Here is a 23,380-nt window from a genome sequence, read left to right on the forward strand (position 1 = left end):
GTGTCTTGGCTTTTATGATTATGTCTGGTATCAATAAATGAAGCCTGCAGAGACTTTTCTCTTGTGTTCTTCTGCCCTGAAGGCTGTGCCTGAGCAGGAGCACTGCAATTTTTGTCCTTGTATGTATTTTAAATACTTGTATGGATTTTTTTGAGTCATCGTTGAACTGTTTCCAACCTGAGGAAGTAAAAACAAAATCACAAAGCATTATTTTCTCTTATTTGACTGTTCTCATATGTATTCCTCCCTACTTTGCTTTATGTCAGCAAGTTGATCATCTACATTATTGGAAATTAACATAGTATAGGAGAATCTTATAAGACTAGAGAGAGAAAAACAGATTCCGAAAACCACCTGTCCGTGAACACCCATTTGTAATGATCACCCGCAGTTTAAAAGACACATGCAGAGAGAGCCTATTGATCCTGCAGGTTTGCTTCATGTGGTAATATTACCAGTGCTTCTATAGGCATCCAAATTTAGTTTAAAACACTGTTACAGAGTATTCTTGATTTTATGTTTTCTAGAGGCAATCTGCTCAGAAAATCGAACCTGAGTACAGTAACATAAAAAATAAATTATTGAGATATGGAACAAAGTAGGTTCATCAGGAGTTATAAAGTTATCCCATAGTCTCCTTGTACATACTCTACTTTACCTTTATTATGGCAAAGAAGACTTTTCCATCGTAAAATAAAGACCTGAGATTTATTATCAAATCATTGTGAACATTCCCAGCACAACTCGCAGATATTGACAGTGCTAGTTCAGCCTGTTTACCTTTGCCCTGTGCCCCCTAAATCACAGAGTATGAGCAAAAAGGATCTAAAACCCCTTCCAGTTCAGTTCTAATATTGAACAGAGAGTAACATCAATTATTTTTTCCTGAAGCCAAATATACCTGCTCAAAAGTGTTACTTTATTTATTTTTAAACTTAGCTTTTGCTCTTAAAATGGTACTTATGGTACATAGAACCTATCTTTGATTGGGTGAGTATTACAGAAACTTTTAAACTTTACCAAGGATGGGGAAATTCTGTTTCACACCACTATATTTTGACATTATATAGCTTTCATTTTATTTTACCAACTTCCTTATAAAGGCATATAACAAGTTAGACTACTGGGTCTAAGGGAGGGATATGAAGGGTACAGATTCTTGGAAGAACTCATGGAGTTGGGAGGGCTCTTTCAGAAATTAAAGTGCTTGAGCAACCAAAATAAGTAAGATCCAAGGGTCTCAATATCACCCAGGCTTTATACTGCTCTCAGCTGATTCCTTTTTCCATGGCACTGGGGAGTCTTGGAAGCTGTGTTCTGGCAGATGTGGCAGGCCTAGTGCTCTCTGAACACTAGAAGTAAAGAGAACCTTGCCCAAGCAACCTGAGGTGGGGACAAAAATCTACAGATAGCAGTGAGAGTAGTGATTGGACACACAAGGTTAGAACGTTTTTCTGGCCCCCACGTAGAACTCAATGCTTTTCGTGGAGTCTGAGTAAAGCTGAACTGCTGAAGACAGAAACAAGATCCCATGAAGGTCTTAGAGGTCAGGTCAGCTCAGGAGCAGAGACACAGTGTTTTTTTTTCAAAGAGGAAAAATGGATTCGCTGAGAAGGTTCAGTGTCCCTACACATTCTAAATCTTCTCAATATGTAATATCATATAGCCACAGTTCTCAAGAAGAAAATTTGTAGAAAGTGATATCTTTCCAGGAAAAATCTTTGACAGCTTTCATGGCTGGTTGTATTACATGTTAATAACAATGTAAGTTTTCCTGGAGCTTCACTGCCATTATTAAAGTCTGTCTCATAATGTACACTTGGAGACTGCCTAGAAAAATGTGGCCTCTGGTTGGAACAGGTGAGGTAGTGAGGAGATGACTAACAAATGAAGGGACTGCACTTCACAACTTCTTTCTCTCTCTTTCTCTTTCTTTCCTTCTTTCTTTCTTTTCTTTTCTTTCTTTCTTCCTTCCTTCCTTTCTTTTCTTTCTTTCTTTCCTTCTTTCTTTCCTTCCTTCTTTTTTCCCTTCCCCTCCCCTCCCCTCCCCCTCCTTTCCCCTCCCCTCCTCAATTTTTCTTTTTTTTTTTTGATGGAGTCTTGCTTGGTTGCCCAGGCTGGCATACAGTGGCATGATCTTGGTTCACTGCAACCTCTGCCTTCCAGGTTCAAACAATTCTCCTGCCTCAGCATCCAGAGCAGCTGGGATTATGGGCATGTGTCACCACACTGGCTAATTTTTGTATTTTTAGTAGAAATGGAGTTTCACCATGTTGGCTAAGCTTGTCTTGAACCCCTGACTTCAAGAGATCCACCCACCTCACCTCTCAAAGTGCTGGGATTACAGGTGTGACCCACCACATATGGCCTACAACTTCACAGTTATTTTCAATAATTTAGGATCACTCTGGAATAACCTTAACATCCGCCCTGCCTGCCTTTGCCCCCCAAAAGTTTAGTCTGTGCCCAAATAAAGGTTAAACAATCTAGCTGCACTGTTTCCAAGTGCGTAGTATCTAGGGTCTGGTCTTCAAAAGTACAACTAAACAAACTGTTGTACCCCAATTAGACAAGTTTAAATAATAATTTGATGGTGTTATGTTTTCTATGAAGAAGGATACAAAGTAGAGTGGTAACTTTCATATATGGTAGAGAAGGGGGCCATGTTCTCACAAAATGAATGGAGTCAGATCTTTTGTAATAGTTTAATAACTATCATGAATATTGGAGAGACACGTCATATAATTTCAAGTTAGTGCCGAGTGTAGGAATATCTAGCAGTCTATTTGATAAGAAAATATTTTCTTTTATATGAACCTATTAATGAGATAGATGAAGTTTTTTTGTTTTTAATTAGTTTTTCTTAGGCACATATTCAAGGGAGCATACTACTGTTTGGTAAAATGAGATGATTCCACATCAAGTTTTTGTTTTTAAAGATGAAAGAGCTAAAAAACCTTGTTTTGTCACAGCAATGCCATCCAATTATTCAAATTTTTTGAGATCATAATTCAAAAATTGCATTGTGATTTAGCTTCAAATTTTTTTTGTAATGATCTTTGAATTGACAACTCATTAAAACTTTCTGTAGTTTGTATAAAAACAAAAAATTTGAAATCATCTAAATTGAAAAAATCGTGTTTGTCAAAATCTACCTCCTACTCCCTCACCTACCATGCCATGTTCAATTCTTGTACTTGAAGAGCATTGAAAAAATTGAAGTTCTGTTAATTTCAATCCACTTTCACCAAAGTAATATTTTTTTGGTGAGAAAGCCATAATCTCATCAATAATGCCTTTAAAAAAAATCAACAGAAAATATGAACTAGTAACTGATCATGATAAGAAAATAAAACCCAGAAAAAGCAAAGTCCTAAGGCAGAGCAACTTCTGTCTTCGGTGTGAAATCACCATAGTCTCTTGGAAGGGGTTTCTCTTTCAAACCAGTTTGCTGTCCAGAGGGTGCTAAAGGCCCATACAAATTTATTCTTCCAAATAGGAAGATGTGGGAAAAAACTCAGATGTCAGAAACGATCCAAATATTTAGTCAATGATTATGAAATAGGTTGCTTCCTTCATCCAGGTGTGGCCAATTTAAGAGTTTGAGGAAGACATTAGAATTGTGGGTAAATTCAGGGTAGATTGAGACACTGAAGCTCTGGCACACAAAGTCTTCTGTCATAGGGAACATGGAACAAGTACGTTTCCCCCCAGGATTTCTTTTCTGGCCTTGAATCTAAAATCACATGATTTTTTGGTACTTGTTAAAAATGTGGCCCTCTGTAATCCCAGTACTTTGGGAGGCCGAGGTAGGCAGATCACGAGGTCAGGAGATCAAGACCATCTTGGCCAACATGGTGAAACCCCGTCTGTACTAAAAGTACAAAAATTAACTGTGCATGGTGGTGCGTGGCTGTAGTCCCAGCTACTCGGGAGGCTGAGGCAGGAGAATCGCTTGAACCAGGGAGTCGGAGGTTGCAGTGAGCCGAGATTGCGCCACTGCGCTCCAGCCTGGCGACAGATCGAAAATCCATCTCAAAAAAAAAAAAAAAAAAAAAAAAGTTGGTTGGGCACGGTGGTTCACGCCTGTAATCCCAGCACTTTGGGAAGCCAAGGTGGGCAGATCAGGAGGTCAGGAGATCAAGATCATCTTGGCCAACATGGTGAAACCCGTCTCTACTAAAAATACAAAAATTAGCTGTGCATGGTGGCGGGCGCCTGTAGTCCCAGCTACTCAGGAGGCTGAGGCGGGAGAATGGCGTGAACCCGGGAGGCAGAGCTTGCAGACAGCTGAGATCGCGCCACTGCATGCCAGTCAGGGAAACAGCGAGACTCCGTCTCAAAAAAATAAAAAATAAAATAAAATAAAATAATAAAAAAAATTTAATAATAAAAAAAGTGGCCCTTAAACTTGAACTTGCAGACAGCCTGCCTCAAATGGTTTGGCTGCAGCGGCGGCGTGTCTCCCCACGTCTCATACACTTCCAGGGCCTCTCCTACTATCTCCCCTACCAAGACCTGGGTCACTCCAGTCATGGCCATGGATGCGACCATGTTCTAGGACGCTGAACTGCCAAAGATGGACGGTATCAGACTTTTAAAGGCTGCCTCTTCCCCTTTCCTACCCACAAACACACCCACACTGCCTCCCATAACGTGAAGTGACTTGTGGATACAGAGTCTATTCGTATTTTAGAAAGTGGAATTGAATGTGTGTTCATAGCAAACTAGTAGAAACAGCTCAGGGCACAGGGAACATTGCAAACACAGAGCTGCATACAGGAAAAGTGGAAGTGTGGATCTCATCTACTGATCTAGTTAAACAAACATCACTGAGTTGCCATCAGGAAGAGATTTATTTGGTTTGAAGTAGTCTAAACACTGGCATAGTCTAGTGAAAATGAACAGGTTTCTTGAAAATTGATGTAGAGCTGCAGTGCTGAAACTCGCTCACTGAAACATTCCCACCTGACACTAGTGCCTTATAACCCTCAAGGTAGATTAGACATTAACAAACAAAAGCACACAGAAACACCACCAAGACCTGGTTTCTGCCTGTTTCCACTCCCAATCCTATGCTTAGCTACGTTTGGGCTCTTAAGGACCCTCTCCGCGGAGGCGGCGGGCCAGCTGCATGTCTCTGGGCATAATTGTGACGCGCCTGGCATGGATGGCACACAGGTTGGTGTCTTCAAAGAGTTGCACCAGGTAGGCCTCGCTGGCCTCCTGCAGGGCGCCAATGGCCGCGCTCTGGAAGCGCACGTCCGGGCGGATGGCCTGGGCGATCTCGCGCACCAGGCGCTGGAAGGGCAGCTTGCGCAAGAGCAGCTGAGTGGACTTCTGGTACTTTCTGATTTCGCGTAAGGCCACGGTGCCAGGCTTGTAGCGGTGAGGCTTCTTGATCCCTCCTGTAGGCAGCGCCCTTTTTCCGGCGGCTTTGGTGGCCAGTGGCTTCCTGGGGGCCTGCCAGGCGGTGGCTTTGCGGGCGGTCTGCTTGGTGCGCGCCATGTTGAGGAGCCTTAGCCTCTCCCCTCTCCTCGGGCAGAGCCTGGCCGGCTGCAGGCGGTGCTGGCGTCAGAGAGCGAGGGCCGTGGTGCTGTGAGCAGGATTCAGAGAGCCTGTGAGTAGGATTCAGAGAGCCTGTGAGTTGGATTCAGAGAGCCTGTGAGTTGAGATCCATGCGCATGACTCTCCCACACACTTAGCCCCTGTCAACCCAGCCCCACACTTACCAGCTCTCAGGTCTGTGGGTTGGAGGCCGGGCTGCTTAGTCTTCCCGGAGGGTCCTGGGTTTCCTGGGTCTACACAGCAGCAGCCAGGAATCTCCCTCACAGGCAGTCTCTGACTGGAGATCTCTGTGGTCTCAGTAAAGTCGTGCCTCTTATAAGGAGCTCAGATGATTGGATTAGACCCACCCAGCTATCTTCCATTGTACTTCCTGCTTCACTAGATCCTCAACCTAATCAGGGCTGTGAAAACGCAATCAAGTCCCTGGGTTCTGCACACACCCAATGGAGAACGAACCTTCTGGAGTGCGCCTTGTGGGAGGGGTGGTAGGTGGGTCACCTAAAGTTCTAGGTGTGAAAGAAAATCTGAAAGTTTACATTTCTCCATCATCATGGAAATATTGATTTCATCATGAAAAAATTTTTTTAATAAAGTCGAAAGTTAGCCAACTTGCATATCTGCTCCAAAACACCAACGCATGAGATCATGAGGTTTTATCAGTTCCTTTGAGAATGAAGTGTTCCGGAAGGGGGGGGTGGGGGGGATTTGGAAATTTGAAAAATTTGAAATGGTCACTTCTCTGTCAGGGATTCTCCTGTGACATTTTCTCCCCAAAAGTGACACTCATGAAAATCTTCTGGTAGCATCCAGCAGATTTGGCTCTGGATAAGCCAAAGCTTTCGTGAGAAAAGAATCACATGTGACTGTCACTGGTGCTCCCCTTCAGCCCCCTGAAGCTCCTTTTCCCCTTTGAAGGTGGAAAGGACACCTGAGCTGAGCTATCCTGCCATTGCCCATGATGGGAATGCCACGAGGTCCTGAGAAGCCAGCTTTGGCCTCACAGACCTGCTGACCCGAGGTCACAGCTGAGCTAAGAAAACATTGAATATATTTTGCTATTTCAATATTTGTAGGGGTACCTGTGGTTTTAGGTTGCATAGATAAATTGTGTAGTTGTGAATTCTATTCAAATATACTGTTAAAAGACTTCTGTGATATCTATAGTAGAAATTAATGCCCAATTCAATGTAGGTATGGCACACAGAACAATAGATTCCATGATATCAGTATTTACAAAATAAGTTCGTATTAGTGTTTTAAAATTCGAGCTTATTATTATTATTATTTTGTTGTTAAATTTTTTTAAATGTGTTTCAATAGCTTTAGGAGTACAAGTTGTCTTTCGTTCCATAGGTGAATTGTATAGTGTTGAAGTCTGGGATTTTAGTGCACTTATCACTCAGTTAGTTTACATTTTACTCAACAGGCAGTTTCTTCCTCCGTCACCCTCCTCTCACCTTCCCCACTTCTGAGTCTCTAATGTTTAGTATACTACACTGCATGCTTTTGTGGACCCGTAGCTTAGCTTTCACGTCTAGGTGAGGTGGTGCGCTATTTGCTTGTAGATTCCTGAGTTACTTTACGGAGAATAATGGCCTCCAGTTCCATCCAAGTTGCTGAAATGACATAGTTTCATCCCTGTTTATGGCTGAGTAGCAGTCCATGGTGTATATGTTCCTGTTTTCTTTTATTATTATTTCAATAGTTTTTGGGGAGCAGGTGGTGCTTGGTTACATGGATAAGTGATTTAATGGTGATTTCTGAAATTTTGGTGTGTCCATCACCTGAGCAGTGTACACTGTACCCAATGTGTAGTCTTTCTTTTATTCCTCACTCCCTTCCACCCTTCCACCTAAGTCCGCAAGGTCCAGTGTAACATTCTTATGTTTTTGTGTTGTCATAGCTTAGCTCCTGTTTATAAGTGAGAACATATGATGTTTGATTTTCCATTCTTGAGTTACTTCACTTAAAGTAATGGTCTCCAATTCCATCCAGGTTGCTGGGAATACCATTATTTCTTTCCTATTTTTGGCTGAGTTGTATTCAGTGGTATACACACACACACACACACACACACACACACACACATATATAACATTTATATATATTTATATATATAACATTTATAACATATATATTACATATATAACATTTATAACGTATATATATATATATATATATATATATATATATAACATTTTCTTTATCAACCCGATGATGGGCATTGGCTGTTTTTTTTTTTTTTTTGAGACTGAGTCTCACTCTGTCGCCCAGGCTGGAGTGCAGTGGCGCGATCTTGGCTCACCGCAAGCTCCACCTCCCGGGTTCATGCCATTCTCCTGCTTCAGCTTCCCTAATAGCTGGGACTACAGGTGCCCGCCACCACGCCTGGCTAATTTTTTGTATTTTTAGTACAGATGGGGTTTCACCGTGTTAGCCAGGATGGTCTCGATCTCCTGACTTCGTGATCCACCCACCTCAGCCTCCCAAAGTGCTGGGATTACAGGTGTGAGCCACTGAGCCCAGCCTGATTTCATATTTTTGCAGTTGTGAATTGTGCTGCTGTAAACATGTGTGTGCAAGTGTTTTTTTTCATATAGTGACTTATTTTTCTCTGGGCAGATACCCAGTAGTGGGACTGGTGGATCAAATGATAGATCTCCTTTTAGTTCTTTAAGGAATCTCTGCCCTGTTTTCCATAGTGGTTGTGCTAGTTTACATTCCCACCAGCAGTGTAAAAGTGTTCCTCACCTCATCCACCATAACATCTATTATTTTTTGATTTCTTAATTATGGCATTCTTGCAGGAGTAAGGTGGCATTGCATTGTGGGTTTGATTTACATTTCCATGATCATTACTGAACATTTTTTCATATGTTTGGTGGCCATTTGTATATCTTCTTTTGAAAATTGCCTATTTATGTTTTAGCCCACTTTTTGATGGGATTGTTCTTTTCCTTGAGGCTTTGTTTTAGTTCCTTGTGGATTCTGAATATTAGTCCTTTGTAAGATACACAGTATGTGAATATTTTCTCCCACTCTATAGGTTGTTTGTTTACTCTGCTGATTCTTATTAAGTTTTTTTGCTGTGCAGAAGCTTTTTAGTTTAATTAAGTCCTATCTATTTATCTTTGTTTTTCTTGCATTTGCTTTTGGGTTCTTGGTCATGAACTCTTTGCCTAAAATAATGTCTAGAAGAGTTTTTCTGATGTTATCTTGTAGAATTTTTATGGTTTCAGGTCTTAGACTTAAAGTCTTTCATCCATCTTGAGTTGATTTTTGTATAAGGTGAGAGTTGAGGATCCACTTTCATCCTTCTATGTGAGGCTTGCCAATTATCCTGGCACTATTTGTTGAATAGGATGTCCTTTCGCTCCTTTATGTTTTTGTTTGCTTTGTCGAAGATCAGTTGGCTGTAAGTATTTAGCTTTATTTCTGGATTATCTATTTTGTTTCATTGGTCTATATGCCTATTTTTATACCAGTAGCATGCTATTTTGGTAACTATAGCCTTGTAGTATAATTTGAAGTTGGGTAATGTGATGCCTCCATATTCCTTCTTTGTGCTCAGCCTTACTTTGGCTATGCAGGCTCTTTTATACTTCCATATAAATTTTAGAACAGTTTTTTTCTAGTTCTGTGAGGAATGATAATGGAATATTGATGGAAATTGCATTGAATTTGTAGATTGCTTTTCGCAGTATGGTCATTTTTACAATATTGATTCTACCCCTCCATAAGCATGGGATGTTTTTATGTTTGTTTCATCTATGATTTCTTTCATTAGTATTTTGCACTTTTCGTTGTAGAGGTCTTTCACATCCTTGGATAGGTACATTCCTAAGTATTTTACTTTATTTTTTGCAGCTATTATAAAAGGGGTTGAGTTCTTGATTTGGTTCTCAGCTTGGTCACTGTTGGTTTATAGCAGTGCTACTGATTTGTATACATTGATTTTGTATCCTTAAACTTTGCTGAATTCATTTAACTGATCTAGGAGCTTTCTACATGAGTCTTTAGGATTTTCTAGGTATACAATCATACCATTGGAGACAGTGACAGTTTAACTTCCTCTTTAACAATTTGGATGCCCTTTATTTCTTTCTCTTGTCTGATTACTCTGGCTAAGACTTCCAGTACCATGTTGAATAGGAGTGGTGAGAAAGGGCAACCTTGTCTTGTGCCAGTTTGCACAGGAAGTTCTTCCAGCCCTTGACCATTCAGTATGATATTGGCTGTGGATTTATCATATACGGCTCTCATTATTTTGAGGTATGTTCCTTTGATATCTAGTTTATTGAGAGTTTTTAACATGAAGCGATGTTGAATTTTATGAAAGGCCTTTTCTACATCTATTGAGATAACCATGTGGTTTTTGTCTTTAGTTCTGTTTATGTGATGAATCACATTTATTGATTTGTGTATGTTGAACAAGCCTTGCATCATGGGGATGAAGCCTACTTGACTGTGGTGGATAAGCTTTTTGATGTGCTGCTGGATTTGGTTTGCCAGTATTTTGTTGAAGAATTTTGCATCAATGTTCATCAAGGATATTAGCCTGAAGTTTTCTTTTTTTGTTGTATCTCTGCCAGGTTTTGGTATCAGAATGATGCTGGCCTAATATTTTGGAATAGTTTCTGTAGGAATGGTGCCAGCTCCCCCCTTTTTTTTTTTTTACTTCTGGTAGAATTCAGCTGCGAATCCTCTGGTCCTGGGCCTTTTTCTGGTTGGTAGGCTATTAATTACTGCTTCAATTTTAGAACTTATTATTAGTCTATTTGAGGATTTGATTTCTTCCTGGATCAGTCTGGGTAGGGTATACATGTCCAGGAATTTATCTATTTCTTCTAATTTTCTAGTTTATGTGCATGGAGGTGTTGTTTATAGTCTCTGATGGTTGTGTGTATTTCTGTGGGGTTAGTGGTGATATCCCCCGTATTTCTGATTGTGTGTGGTTTTTTTTTTTTTTTTCAGTCGGAGTCTGTATCACCATGCTGGAGTGCAGTGGTGCTATCTCAGCTCGCTGCAACCTCCACCTCCCGGGTTCCAGTGATTCTCCTGCCTCAGCCTCCCGAGTAGCTGGGACTACAGGTGCACGCCACCATGCCCAGCTAATTTTTGTATTTTTAGTAGAGACAGAGTTTCACCATTTTGGATCAGGATGGTCTTGATCTCTTGACCTTGTGATCCACCTGCCTCGGCCTCCCAAAGTGCTGGGATTACAGGCGTGAGCCACCACACCCAGCCTGATTGCGTTTATTTTAATCTTCTCTTTTTCTTCTTTATTAGCCTAGCTAGAAGTTTATCTGTTTTATTACTTTTTTCAAAACATCCGCTACTGAATTCATTGATTTTTTGAAGGGTTTTTTTGTATCTCTATCTCCTTCAGTTCAGCTGTAATCTTGGTTATTTACTATCTTCTGTTAGCTTTGGCATTTGTTTGCTCCTGTCCTCTAGATCTTTAGTTGTGATGTTAGGTTTTTAACAAGTTCTTTCTAACTTTTTGTTGTGGGTGTTTAGTGCAACAAATTTCCCTCTTAACACTGCTTTAGCTGCATCCCAGAGATTCTGGTACATTTTATCTTCATTCTCATTAGTTTCAAAGAACTTCTTGATTTCTGCCTTAATTGCATTATTTCCCCAAAAGTCATTCCAGTGAGGGTTGTTCAGTTTCCATGTAGTTTTATGGTTTTGAGTGAATTTCTTAATTTTGAGTTCTAATTTGATTGTGCTGTGGTCCAAGAGACTGTTATAATTTCAGTTCTTTTCCATTTGGTGAAAAGTGTTTACTTTCAATTATGTGATCAATTTTAGAGTAACTGCTGTGTGGTGATGAGACGAATGTATATTCTATTGTTTTTGGGTGGAGAGTTTTGTAGATATCTATTAGGTCCATTTGATCCAGAGCTGAGTTCAGGTCCTGAACATCTGTTAATTTTCTGTCTTGATGATCTGTCTAATATTGTGAGTGGGGTGTTAAAGTCTCTCATTATTATTGTGTGGGAGTCTAAGTCTGTATTGTTTTGTCATGATTCTTAGCTTCTTTCCATTGGGTTACAGCATGATCTTTTAGGTCAGTGAAGTTTATTTTTATCCACATCCTATCATTTTAGCCATCTCAGTCTCAGCCCACTTCTGAGCCCTTGGTGGAGAGGTATTGTGGTCATTTGGAGGAAAAGGGGCACTCTGGGTTTTTGAGTTTTCAGGATTTTTGTGCTAATTCTTTCTTTTCTTCTTTTTTTTTTGAGAATTAAAAGAGGCAACATGATTTTTTTTTTTTTCTAAATTGAAACTGATGAATATCAATATCACTTAGTAAAGTTCAGGAGAAAAAATTAAGTTAGATATGCAAAAATATGATATGAATGTGATAGGAGATGTTATTCTCTGAAGCTTAATTTCATCTGAAACAAATGTAAGAGAAAATAAAAAGCATTGTCAAATTCTTTCTTATCTTTGTGGGTTTATCTAGCTTCAAGCTTTGAGGCTGCTGACCTTTAGATGGGGTTTTTGGTTTTGTTGTGGTTGTTGTTTGCTGTTTGTTTGTTTGTTTTTAACACTCTGGCCACTCTTCTGTAGGGCTGCTGCAGTTTGCTGGGTGTCTGCTCTAGATTGTAGTCACCTGGGTTTTTCCCATACTTGGAATTATCACCGTTGAAGACTGCAAAACAGCACAGATGGCATCTTGCTTCCTCCTCTGGAAACTTTGTCCCAGGAGGGTACTAAACTTGTTGCTGGCTTGAATGTATCTGTAGGAGGTGGCTGGTTACACTGCTTGGGAAAATCTCATGCAGTCGGGAGGAATGGGATCAGGGACATACTTAAGCAATCTAACTGCTTTTTGGTAGAGCAGCTATGCTGTATTGGGGATCCCTTCAGCCCCTGATCCATTGGGGCTCTCCAAGTCCCACAGGCTGGACCAGCTGGGATGCCTGAACAGTCATGGTGGCAGCATGCCCTACCCCATGGGCACTTAGACTCAGGGAGAAATTAGAACTCTGTCAGCTGTAGAACAGAGGCAGGTATGGCTGGAGGCCCTGGCTGGGAGGACCCACCCCACAAGGAGCAGTGGTTTGGGGTCCTGCTTAAAGAAGCAGTCTGGCCACATTCTGGGAAAGCAGCTGTGCTGTGCTGGGGGTACCCTACCTCATCCTGACCATTTGGACTCTCCAAAGCCCGCAGACCAAAACAGCTGAGTTGACTAAACAGCATAGATAGCAGCTTGGCCCTTTCCTGGGGTCTCTGTCCTGTCTCTGGCAGGCTCCTCCTTGTTTCTTGTGGCTGGCTGGAATTCCAAGCCAGTGGGTCCTATCTTGTGAGTTGCCATGTAAGTGGGGCCTGCAGATTGATGCTGCTCAGCCCCCAGGATTTAGCCCCCTTCCTAGGGGTATGCACAGACCTTCTGCCTTGCCTGAGCTGCAGATGCCCTTGCCAGGGATCCCGAGGCCAGAATATGTAAAGCTCCTGGGTCTCTGTACATGTTCGAGCAGCTGCTCTGCGGAGACTCCGCACAGCTGTGTTAATCAGATCCAAGGCGTTGGAGACACGGGCCTATAAGAGGACCTCCTGATCCACAGATTGCAAAGATCCACGGGAGAAGTGTGGTTTCCCGGGGGCATGCAATCACTCACTGCTTCCCTCCACCGGGGGTGCGGGTTCCCTTGGCTCTGTGTTGCTCCAGGGTGGACCGTTTCTCCACCCTGTTTTTCTTTTTTTTTCTTTCCTATTTTTGGCTGAGTTGTATTCAGTGGTGTATATACATATATATAAACGTTTTCTTTATCGACCCGATTGATGGGCATTGGCTGGTTGGCTGGTTTCTTTTTTTTTTTTTTTTTTTTTTGAGACGGAGTCTCCCTCTGTCGCCTGGGCTGGAGTGCAGTGGCGCAATCTCGGCTCACTGCAAGCTCCGCCTCCCAGGTTCACGCCATTCTCCTGCCTCAGCCTTCGGAGTAGCTGGGACTACAGGCGCCCGCTACCAGGCCCGGCTAATTTTTTCTGTTTTTTAGTAGAGACGGGGCTTCATCGTGTTAGCAAGGATGGTCTCGATCTCCTGACCTCATGATCCGCCCGCCTCGGCCTCCCAAAGTGCTGGGATTACAGGCGTGGGCCACCGCGCCCGGCCCACCCTGCTTTTCTTCATTCTCCATGGGTCAGGTTGTTTTCCTACATAGTCTCAATGTGAGTACGTGGATATTTCAGTTGAAGGTGCTGCATTCACTCGCCCGTCTTCCTCTCTGTGAGTGCCACAGACCAAAGCTGCTTCCGATTGGCCATCTTGGGGCCCACTCATCAGTTGATGGACACTTAGGTTGATTTTATATCTTTGCAATTGTGAATTGTGCTGTGATAAAAATATGTGTGCAGGTTTCTTTGATATAATGACTTCTTTTTTTTAGGTGTGTACCCAGTAGTGGGATTGCTGGATGGAATGGTAGATCTACTTTGAGTTCCTTGTGAAATCTCTACACTGTTTTCTGCAGAGGTTGTACTAATTTACATTCCACCAGCAATGCCTAAACGTTTCCTTTTCACCACATTTACGCCAACACCTGCTGTTCTTTGACTATTGAATAATGGCCATTCCTGCTGGGGTAAGGTGGGTAAGAAACTCAGCTGTTTTTCATTGTGGCTTTAATTTGCATTTCCCTGATAATTAGAGATGTGGAACATTTTTCCCTGTTTATTAGTTATTTGTGTGTCTTCTTTTGAGAAACGTCTATGCATGTTGTTTGCTCACTTTTTAATGGGATTATTTGTGTTTTCTTTGATGATTTGTTTCAATTTCTTGTAGATACTGGATCTATCCGTCCTTTGCCAGAGGCATAATTTGCAAATAGTTTCTCCCATTCTGTAGGTTGTTTGTTTACTCTGATGATTTATTTTGCTTTGGAGAAGCTTTTTCTTTTCATTAGCTCCCACTGATTTATTTTTGCTTTTTTTGAATTTGCTTTTGGGGTCTTTGTTATAAGTTGTTTGCCTAGGCCAATGTCTAGAAGAGTTTTCCCGGTTTTTCTTCTAGAGTTTTTATTGTTTCAGGATCTAGATTTAAGTCTTGAATTCACCTTAAGTAAATTTTTGTGTATAATGAAAGATAGGGATCCAGTTTCCTTCTTCTGTGCGTGGCTATTCAATGTTCCCATCACCATTTATTCAATAGGGTGTTATTTCCCCAGTTGATGTTTCTGTATGCTTTGTCAAAATCAGTTGGCTTTATTTTTGTTTTCTCTATTTTGTTTCATTGGTCTATGGATCTACTTTTATGCCAATACCACATTGTTTGGCATAGCCTTTTGGGATACTTTGAAGTCCGGTAATGTGATGCCTCCATATTTATTCCTTTTCCTTAGGATAGCTTGGCTATCCTAGCTGTTTTTGGTTCCATATGAACTTTAGAATTTTTTTTCTAACTCTGCATAAAATGACGTTGTTATTTGGGAAGAAATTGCATCAAATCTATAGTTTGCTTTGGGCTGCATGGTTGTTTTTTTCAACAATACTGGTTTTTCTAATCCACGGGCATGGAAAGTATTTCTGCTCATTTGTACCGTCTATTACTTCTTTCAGCAGTGCCTTGTAGTTCTCCTTGTTGGGATCTTTTACCTTCTTTTTAAGTATATTCCCATATACATATGTAGCTACTGTAAGAGGGATTGAGTTTTTGATTTAATTCTCATCTTGGTTGTTGTTGGTGTATAGCATGCTACTAATTTGTGTGCATGACTTTTGTAACCTGAGATTTTACTAAATTTACCTATAAGGTCTGGCTGTCTTTTGTAGGAGTGTTTAAGGTTTACTGTGTATACCGTCAGATCACCAGGCAACAGAGATAGTCTGACTTGCTCTTTTCCAGTGTTAATACCTTTTGTTTCTTCCTCTTGCATGATGACTCTGGCTAAGAATTTTGTGCTCATTTTATAGAAAAGTTTTAGTTTTATGCAAAATCGGGCAAAAATTAGAGAGTTCCCCTATATCCTTTCCCCCACATATGCATAGCCTCCCTCTGGTATCAACTCCCTATCCCATATTGTATGTGAGTTACAATCATTGAACCTACATTGACCTATTATTATCACTCAAAGTCTGTAGCTTACATTAGGGTTCACTGTTTTTGTTGTACATTCTATGGGTTTGGACAGATGCATCATGACAGGCATCCACAGCCATAGTGTCCTATGAAATAGTTTCACTTCTCTAAAAATCTTTTGAGACAGAATAAAATAGAAGAAAATAAATTATAGCCTTTCCATTTGTATAAAATGAGGAGTAATATATAAAGAACATAATAAAAAATGTTTCTAATATCATTGAAATCTTTATTAAAACTTTCTTCTAAATGCTCTTTATGGGAGATTATAATGCATTTTTTGTGCAATTTTGTTACTCTAACCACATGCTAATAATTCAAAATCTGCTCTTTATAGGTGCCCAGTTTTGGTTGAACATTGTAGCTATCTACAAAGAGTCTTCTTCAGTTGTGTGCTTTGTTTATTCAGTATTTCACAGGTTAATGTTTATTTAATATTGTTTTCTAATATTTTATATTCCTATATTTCCTTGTTAACATAGGCTGCCTTACATCATTTAATTGTGTTTTTAGATTCTGCCTATGTATTATAATTTTGTATGACTATATTCAACTGTATACACTTTCAAGGAGTGTAGAAAATAAGTCAAATATTGATCAACCATATGCCTATTGCCAACATAATTCTCTGTTCATTTGCCTGTATAAACATTACTCATACTTTAAAAAAAAAAAAAAAAAAATCTTTTGTCTCTAGCTTCTGTATTCCTTCTTTCAACACCAACCCCTTCCAGCCATGAGTCTCTGTATTTATTTATTGGTAAATCTTGTCTACTGACATTTCATATTGTATATACTTGTTATGTACAATATGATGTGTTATATACATTTTACAATGTCAAAATCTAGCTAATTTTTACATAGTTATTGTAGTTTTGTTAAGTACACTTCACATTCACTCTTAGCATTTTTCAAGAGCACGATATATTGTTAGGTGGAGTCACCACACTGTACAATAGATTTCTTGAACTTATTCCTCCCATGTGACTGAAATTTTGTATATTTTGACTGTCTCCTCAAATACCCCACCCCTGCCACCCCAGCCCATGGTAACTACCATGCTACTGTCTACTTCTATAAGATCAACTCTTTTAGATTCTACGTAAGATTGAGGTCAAGTAGTATTTGTCTTTCTATGCCTTGCGTATTTCGCATAGCATAACATAGCATAATGATCTCCAGGTTCATCTATGTGTCCTTATTTTTTTAGGCTATTCCTTAAGTAGCCTTAAAATATAAGAACACATAGATGAACCTGGAGATGTATTTTGTTGTGTATACATATCACATCTTCTTTATCCAATCATCTTTTTTTGGACACTTATGTTGATTTTATATCTTAGCTATTGTAAATAGTGCTGCAGTAGACATGAGCATACAGATAGCTCTTCAGTATACTAATTTTATTTCCGCTGGATATATATTTAGCAGTGTGGCATTGGTGGAACATATTGTAGCTCTATTTTTAGTTTTTGGAGGAACTGCCATACTAGTTTCTGTAGTGGTTGTACTAATTTGCATCCTCACCAACAGGGCAAGCGGTTTCCCTTTTCTTCACATCTTCATCTACAATTGTTATCTCTTGACGTTTTCATAACGGTTATTCTAATGGGTGTGACGTAATATTTTATTTTGGTTGTAATTTGCATTTCTGTGATGGTTAGTGATGTGGAGCATTTTTCCATACACCCACTGGCCATACCTTTCTGTCTGTTTTTCATAAATGTCTCTTTAGGTCTTTTGGTTATTTTTATTTTGGATTTTTGTTTTCTTCCTATTGAGTTGTTTGAGTTTCTTAGGTATTTTGGAGAATTATTCCTATCAGATATATGGTGTCCAAATATTTTTTTCCATTCTGCTGGTTGTGTCTTCACTCTGATGATTGTTTCCTTTGTTGTGCAGAAATTTGTTAGATATAATTCCTTTTGTCTACTTTTGCTTTTGTTGTCTGTGTTTTTGGGTTATATCTAAAAGATCACTGGCCTAACCAGCACTGGGGATGTTTCTCCCTATGTTTCTTGTAGTAGGGTCATAGTTGAGGGTCCTGCTCTAAAGTTTGAAAGAGATTTTAGTGTATTTTTGTATATACTAAGAGAAAAGGGTGTAATTTGATTATTTTGCATGTGGATATGTAGTTTTCCTGTCACCATTGATTGAAAAGACAGTCATTTCTTCATTGTTGTTGTTGTCACCTTTGTGTAAACTCAGTTGGCTGTGCATGTCTGGATTGACTTCTGTGGCCTCTACTCTGTTGCAATGGTCTAAGTGTCTGTTTTTAAGCCAGTGTTATTCTGCTTGGGTTACTATCATTTTACAGCATACTTTGAAGTGAGGAAAGCACAGATCTGTTTATTTTCTCCGCAGTTTGCCCTATGACCTCATTACTCAGAGAAATGTCAAAAGAGATGTTGATTTTTCACTTTTTTTTTTGAGACAGAGTTTCACTCTTATTGCCCAGGCCGGAGTGCAATGGTGCGATCTTGGCTCACCACAACCTCCACCTCCTAGGTTCAAGCGATTCTCCTACCTCAGCCTACTGAGTAGCTGGGATTATAGGCGTGCGCCACCACGCCCGCCTAATTTTTGTATTTTTTTTTTTTTTTTAGTAGAGACGGGGTTTCTCCATGTTGGCCAGGCTGGTCTTGAACTCCCGACCTCAGGTGATCCGCCTGCCTCGGCCTCCCAAAGTGCTGGGATTACCGGCATGCACCACCATGCCTGGCCAATTTTGCACTTTTTAAATTTTATACTTGTTGTTAGGGCAGAGTGATGACGACTAAGCTCCATCCCTGCCACCATGAACACCGGAAGTTCATTTGATTTTTTACTATACATTTGTTCCCATTTCTCTTATATTCAGAGTATTTGATGAATTATATGTCAGTGTAATTATAAAGAGTGTTTTATTTTAATGAAAATATTTAATGCTTAAATCTTATAATCATAGGAATTTTCTCTTTAATTTTTGCATTTTAACACCATAATATAAAATTAAAATATGTGAGAATCTTATATACTATAAAATTACATGTCAGAGGTATTTTTCTTTCTCAGAAGGACAACAGAGAGATCAGTATATTACCTTAGCTATAAAAATAGTTTACAGTAAAACTGATTCTTCAGAGCTGAAGGCATGGAAATGAGTGCAGAGACTAGACAGTGTTTCTAGGGTCTGTTTTCTCTCTGAAGTTTTCCATGCGGCTTCTAGAATACTTTACCATTTTAATATTATCAAAGAGCCCTCCCTGACATAAAACAATCTTGGTAGCAATGTGAATAAAGTCATTTTAGACAATAATTTGGTGTGTAATTTTAATTTCATTCTTGCAAAAGTCAGAAAATAGTTCAGTGGATGACAAATGAAAATTCAATTTTCGTTCATTCAAATTTCATTCATTCAAATCAATTCCAGTCTCCTGCTCAGGACATAGCCTTCTGGATAGACTACCATAAGGAAATAGTCTCTGGAGGTTTCACCTATTGAAATCAAGCAACAAGCATAAAAGCTAAGACATTGCAACTCCTGGCTTCAGTATGAAAACACATGTCTCTTGGAAGAGGTTTTCTCTCTGAAAGTAGCTTCCTGTCCCCAGGATGCTTTGGATCCACACAGCTTTTTTTCTTTCAGGTAGAAAGAAACAGAAAAATGTGTCTATATGCCCTCAGAAGCACAAATATTTAGTCAAAGCAATTAGGAAAGAAACTGCTGCCTTCATCTAGATGAGATCAATGAAACAGTTGGAGAAAGACTTTAAAATCCTGGGTCAATTCAGCCTAGACTAAAACACAGAAGGTGCAGGGCACAAGCAGTCCTGTCATAGAAACAGTGGATTCAGTCCTTTGTCCTTTAAGAACAGGCCTTTCTATCTAGACTGGGGCCCAGAAGAAGACAATTATTTTGTACTAGGTGTTGAGGAAGTGGCCCTTAGGTTTTCATCTGTGAACAGCCTCCTTCCAAGGCTTGGGCTGCAGCGGGGCATCCAATTCCCCATCTCACACACACCCAGGGCTGCTTCTACCACCTCCCTGAATAAGACCCCGGTCATTCCAGCCATGGGCATGGCCATGACCATGTTCTAGAACACTGACCTACCAGTGATGGACTGCATTAGAAACTTCTAGTAAGTGTCTCTCTCTTTCCTACCCACAGAGAGACCCACACTGGCTGTTCTTCCTCCTGTAATGTGAAGTGACTTGTGGATAGAGAGTCTATTGACATTTTAGAAAGTAGAGTTGGATGTATTTTCATAGCAAACTAGCAGGAACAGCACAAGAGACAGGGAACATTGAAACCATGTAGCTGCATATAGAAAACTTCAAAGTGTGTGTCTCATCTACTGTTTGATCAAGTGAGACAAATATCATCGAGTTTCCATCAAGAAGAAATGTATTTGCTTGTAAATAGTCTAAATGAGGCATTCTCCAAACAAAAGAGCAAATGTATTGACAATTGATGTAGAGTTGAAGTGCTGAAACTTGCTCACTGAGACATTTCCACTCAACACTAATGCATTAGACCCTCAATGCAGAATAAAAGTTTACAAATAAAAGCAAATAGAAACACAGTCACTACCTGTGATTTCTGCTGATGTTTCGACTCCCAATCATATTCTTAGCTACTTTTGGACCCCATAGGGGAAAAGAAACCAGAACGGAATAAAACTTCTAACATCAGAACTACCAGTAACTGAAAGAAGAGAAAAAAAAAAAAAAAACACACACAACAAAACAGAAGTGAAGCCGTCTAGAGTGCAAGGTATCCCATGAGCGTGGGCTCTTAAGTATCCGCTCCATGGAGGCGGCGGGCCAGCTGCGTGTCTCTGGGCATAATTGTCACGTGCCTGGCATGGATGGCACACAGTTTGGTGTCTTCAAAGAGGCACACCAAGTAGGCCTTGCTGGGCTCCTGCAGGGCGCTAGTGGCTGCGCTCTGGCAGCGCAGGTCCGGGCTGATGGCCTGGGGGATCTCGCGCACCAGGCGCTGGAAGTGCAGCTTGCGCAGGAGCAGCTGAGTGGACTTCTGGTACTTTCTGATTTTGCAGAGTGCCAGGGTGCCAGGCCTGTAGCCGTGGGGCTTCTTGATCCCTCCTGTAGGCGGCGCCCTCTTGCCGGCAGCTTTGGTGGCCAGGGGCTTCCTGGGGGCCTCCCAGGTGGTGGCTTTGCGGGTGTTCTGCTTGATGTCTGCTGTGCGGGGCCGCGGCCTCTCCCCTGTCCTTGGGCTGAGCCTGGCCAGCTGCAGGCAGCTCTGGCGTCAGGGAGCGAGGGCGGAGGGTTTGTGGACAGGATTCAGAGAGCCTGTGAGTTCAGATCCGTGCAGAAGATGCACGCTTACGCTTAGCCCCTTTCAATCCAGCCCTAGACTTACCTGCTCACAGGTCTGCAGGTCAGAGGTCTGGCTGCTCATTCGCCCTGTGGGGTCCTGGGCTTCCGAGGTCTACATACCCGCAGTGGGGAATCTTCCTGCAGCTAGTCTTGCTCTGTGGTCTCAACCAAATTTAGAGTCTCATAATTCACTGCGATGATTGCATTAGAGCCACCTGGCTAGCTTCCATTGCACCCATTGCTTCACGAGATTTTTAACCTAATGAGAATGAGCTGTCCCCATCCCACCCTACACAGTAGCCGGTCAGGACTGATTGCAGTCCTGGGGGTAAGGGTCTGCATGCTTACACGCTTACATGCTGACACATGCTCAGGTGTCAGCTCAAAGGATCTCTTCATCATCCTGAGGTGGGAGGCAGGGCAAGGAGCACCAATGAGGTTCTCCCCGCTCCCCCGCCACCCCCTCCCTTCCACAGTGAAAGCTTATCAAGTCTATGGGTTGTGCCACACCCAAGCGTGGTGTTACCTTCCATTGTACTTACGGGTTCACAGATTTGTAACCTAATCAAGGTATGAAAAACTAAGTTCATGGGTTCCTCCAACACTCAAAAGAGGGACAGTTATCTGGAGTATGCATTATGGGATGGATCATAGGTGGTAGTTGATACAGTTTTGCTGTCACCACCCAAAATCTCATCTTGATTTGTAATCCCTGTAGTCCCCATAGTCCCCATGTCAAGGGAGAGACCAGGTGGAGGTAACTGGATCATGGGGGCAGTTTCCCAGTTTCCCCCATGCTGTTCTTGGGAGAGTGTGTGGGTTCTCACAAGATCTGATGGTTTTATAAGGGACTCTTCCCTCTCACTCTTCACACTTCTCTCTCCTGCCGCCTTGTGAAGAAGGACATGTTTGCTTCCCCTCCTGCCATGATTGTAAGTTTCCTGAGGCCTCCCCAGCCATTCAGAACAGTGAGTCAATTAAACCTCTTTTCTTTATAAATTATCCAGTCTTGGATATTTCTTTATAGCAGTGTGACAACAGACTAATACCGTGGTCATCCAGAATTCTGCCTGCAACAGAGATTCTGACAGTTCACATTTTATGATAATAATGGAAATATTTATAATAAAAGTATGTTTTAATAAAGTTGTATCTTAGGCAGTTGATGAGGCATGAAGTTGTTTTATCAGGTGCTCTGATGGTACATAGCACCAGGAAAGAGAATGTGAAAAATCTAAGTAGCCACTCCTCTAGCTGACATTTCTGTCTGGCAGGGATGTTCCTGGGGCATTATTCTTTGCTAAGAAACACATATTGGAAACTGCAGAGAGGCTCATGGGACAGCGGAAGCTTTTCTGATAAAATGATCCTGTGTGAATATCACTGATGCTCTTCTTGGCTCCTCCTCAGTCTTGGACCTGGATGTGATGGCTAGGTTGAGCCATCTTTCCATTGCCCAGGATGGAAATGACAGAGAAGCCATACCTGACCTTACTGAGCCATTTACGTGAGTTAACAGGTGATACCTCCAGATGGGTTCATGAGAACAAAATTCCTGTTTCAATCCATCTTACACTTTTCTGACACTTGTAGCAGAAAGCAACACTTGTCCATATAATGCATGCCATTCACAAACAGGAAATTTTATGAGATCTATAGTAACAAAATAAGTAACACCATTACAATTTGTATGTATATTGTGTCTTTTAATAATAATGATTTGATTGAAAAGAATGTATTATTAAAAATAAATCCCATGGCATTAGCTCCAAGTGCTTTGATAGCGGGAGCTGTAATTTTTGATCAATATTTATTATCAAAGAATGTTTAGTTTTTATAAATAAATATATAGAAAGATAATTGAATATATCTACAGAGAGGGTGAGTATAGATAAATTGTTAGAAATAAGAGTAACTGAATATATATAATGGTGTAATGAGTGATAATGATTTGAGTGTTAGACATAAGTTGATGAGTATTAAATTGTGTAGTCTAGAGGATTGAAATGTTATCACCAAGAAATGATAACTGTTCAAAATAACCCTGGAGAATCCAGAGAGATTAGATTCTGACTGTCAGTGAGTCAAAGGAAAGGCTGCCAATGACATATGCAGTGGACACCATTACAAGGGCCATAAGGTGGAGTATTGAGTTTAAAAGACATTAATACATCACAGAACAATTATTTCTGTTACTTGTTGTCCAGAATTCTGCCACAACAAACTGAAGGCACCAAATGGATATGAAAAACTCATTTAATACAGCAAAATATTTCTTACCTCTTTTTTTCCCCTGTAAGTTGATTCAAGTACAAAATTAATGAGGTCAAGATTGTATCTTAGATCCCTGGATAGCCTAGTTAATTTGCACAAAGAAAATTACATTTTATGAGTATGGACTCT

At 40.7% G+C, this 23,380-nt stretch overlaps 1 protein-coding gene across 1 annotated transcript; it reads right to left on the minus strand.

The window, feature by feature from the left end:
* Positions 1-5,097: 5,097 nt before the first annotated feature.
* LOC129036144 (uncharacterized) lies at positions 5,098-21,059 on the minus strand. The gene is made up of 3 exons (XM_054487117.1): positions 21,021-21,059; positions 20,445-20,900; positions 5,098-5,568 (listed from the first exon to the last, which is right to left on the minus strand). Exons 1-3 carry the CDS (start codon positions 21,057-21,059, stop codon positions 5,098-5,100), a joined length of 966 nt encoding a protein of 321 aa, XP_054343092.1.
* Positions 21,060-23,380: the final 2,321 nt, after the last annotated feature.

Source organism: Pongo pygmaeus, chromosome 4 (genome assembly GCF_028885625.2).
Source record: "Pongo pygmaeus isolate AG05252 chromosome 4, NHGRI_mPonPyg2-v2.0_pri, whole genome shotgun sequence".
In the NCBI taxonomy this organism is placed as follows: Eukaryota; Metazoa; Chordata; class Mammalia; order Primates; family Hominidae; genus Pongo; species Pongo pygmaeus.

What these genes read in the sequence shown, in the direction of transcription:
- LOC129036144 (XM_054487117.1), bottom strand. Translation starts at nt 21,059, where the DNA reads ATGAGCAGCCAGACCTCTGACCTGCAGACCTGTGAGCAG. An exon ending in ACCTGCAGACCTGTGAGCAG is followed by an intron (nt 20,901 to 21,020) that starts GTAAGTCTAGGG and finishes CCCTGACGCCAG; the next exon opens with AGCTGCCTGCAGCTGGCCAG. An exon ending in TGGCCCGCCGCCTCCATGGA is followed by an intron (nt 5,569 to 20,444) that starts GCGGATACTTAA and finishes CTCTGACGCCAG; the next exon opens with CACCGCCTGCAGCCGGCCAG.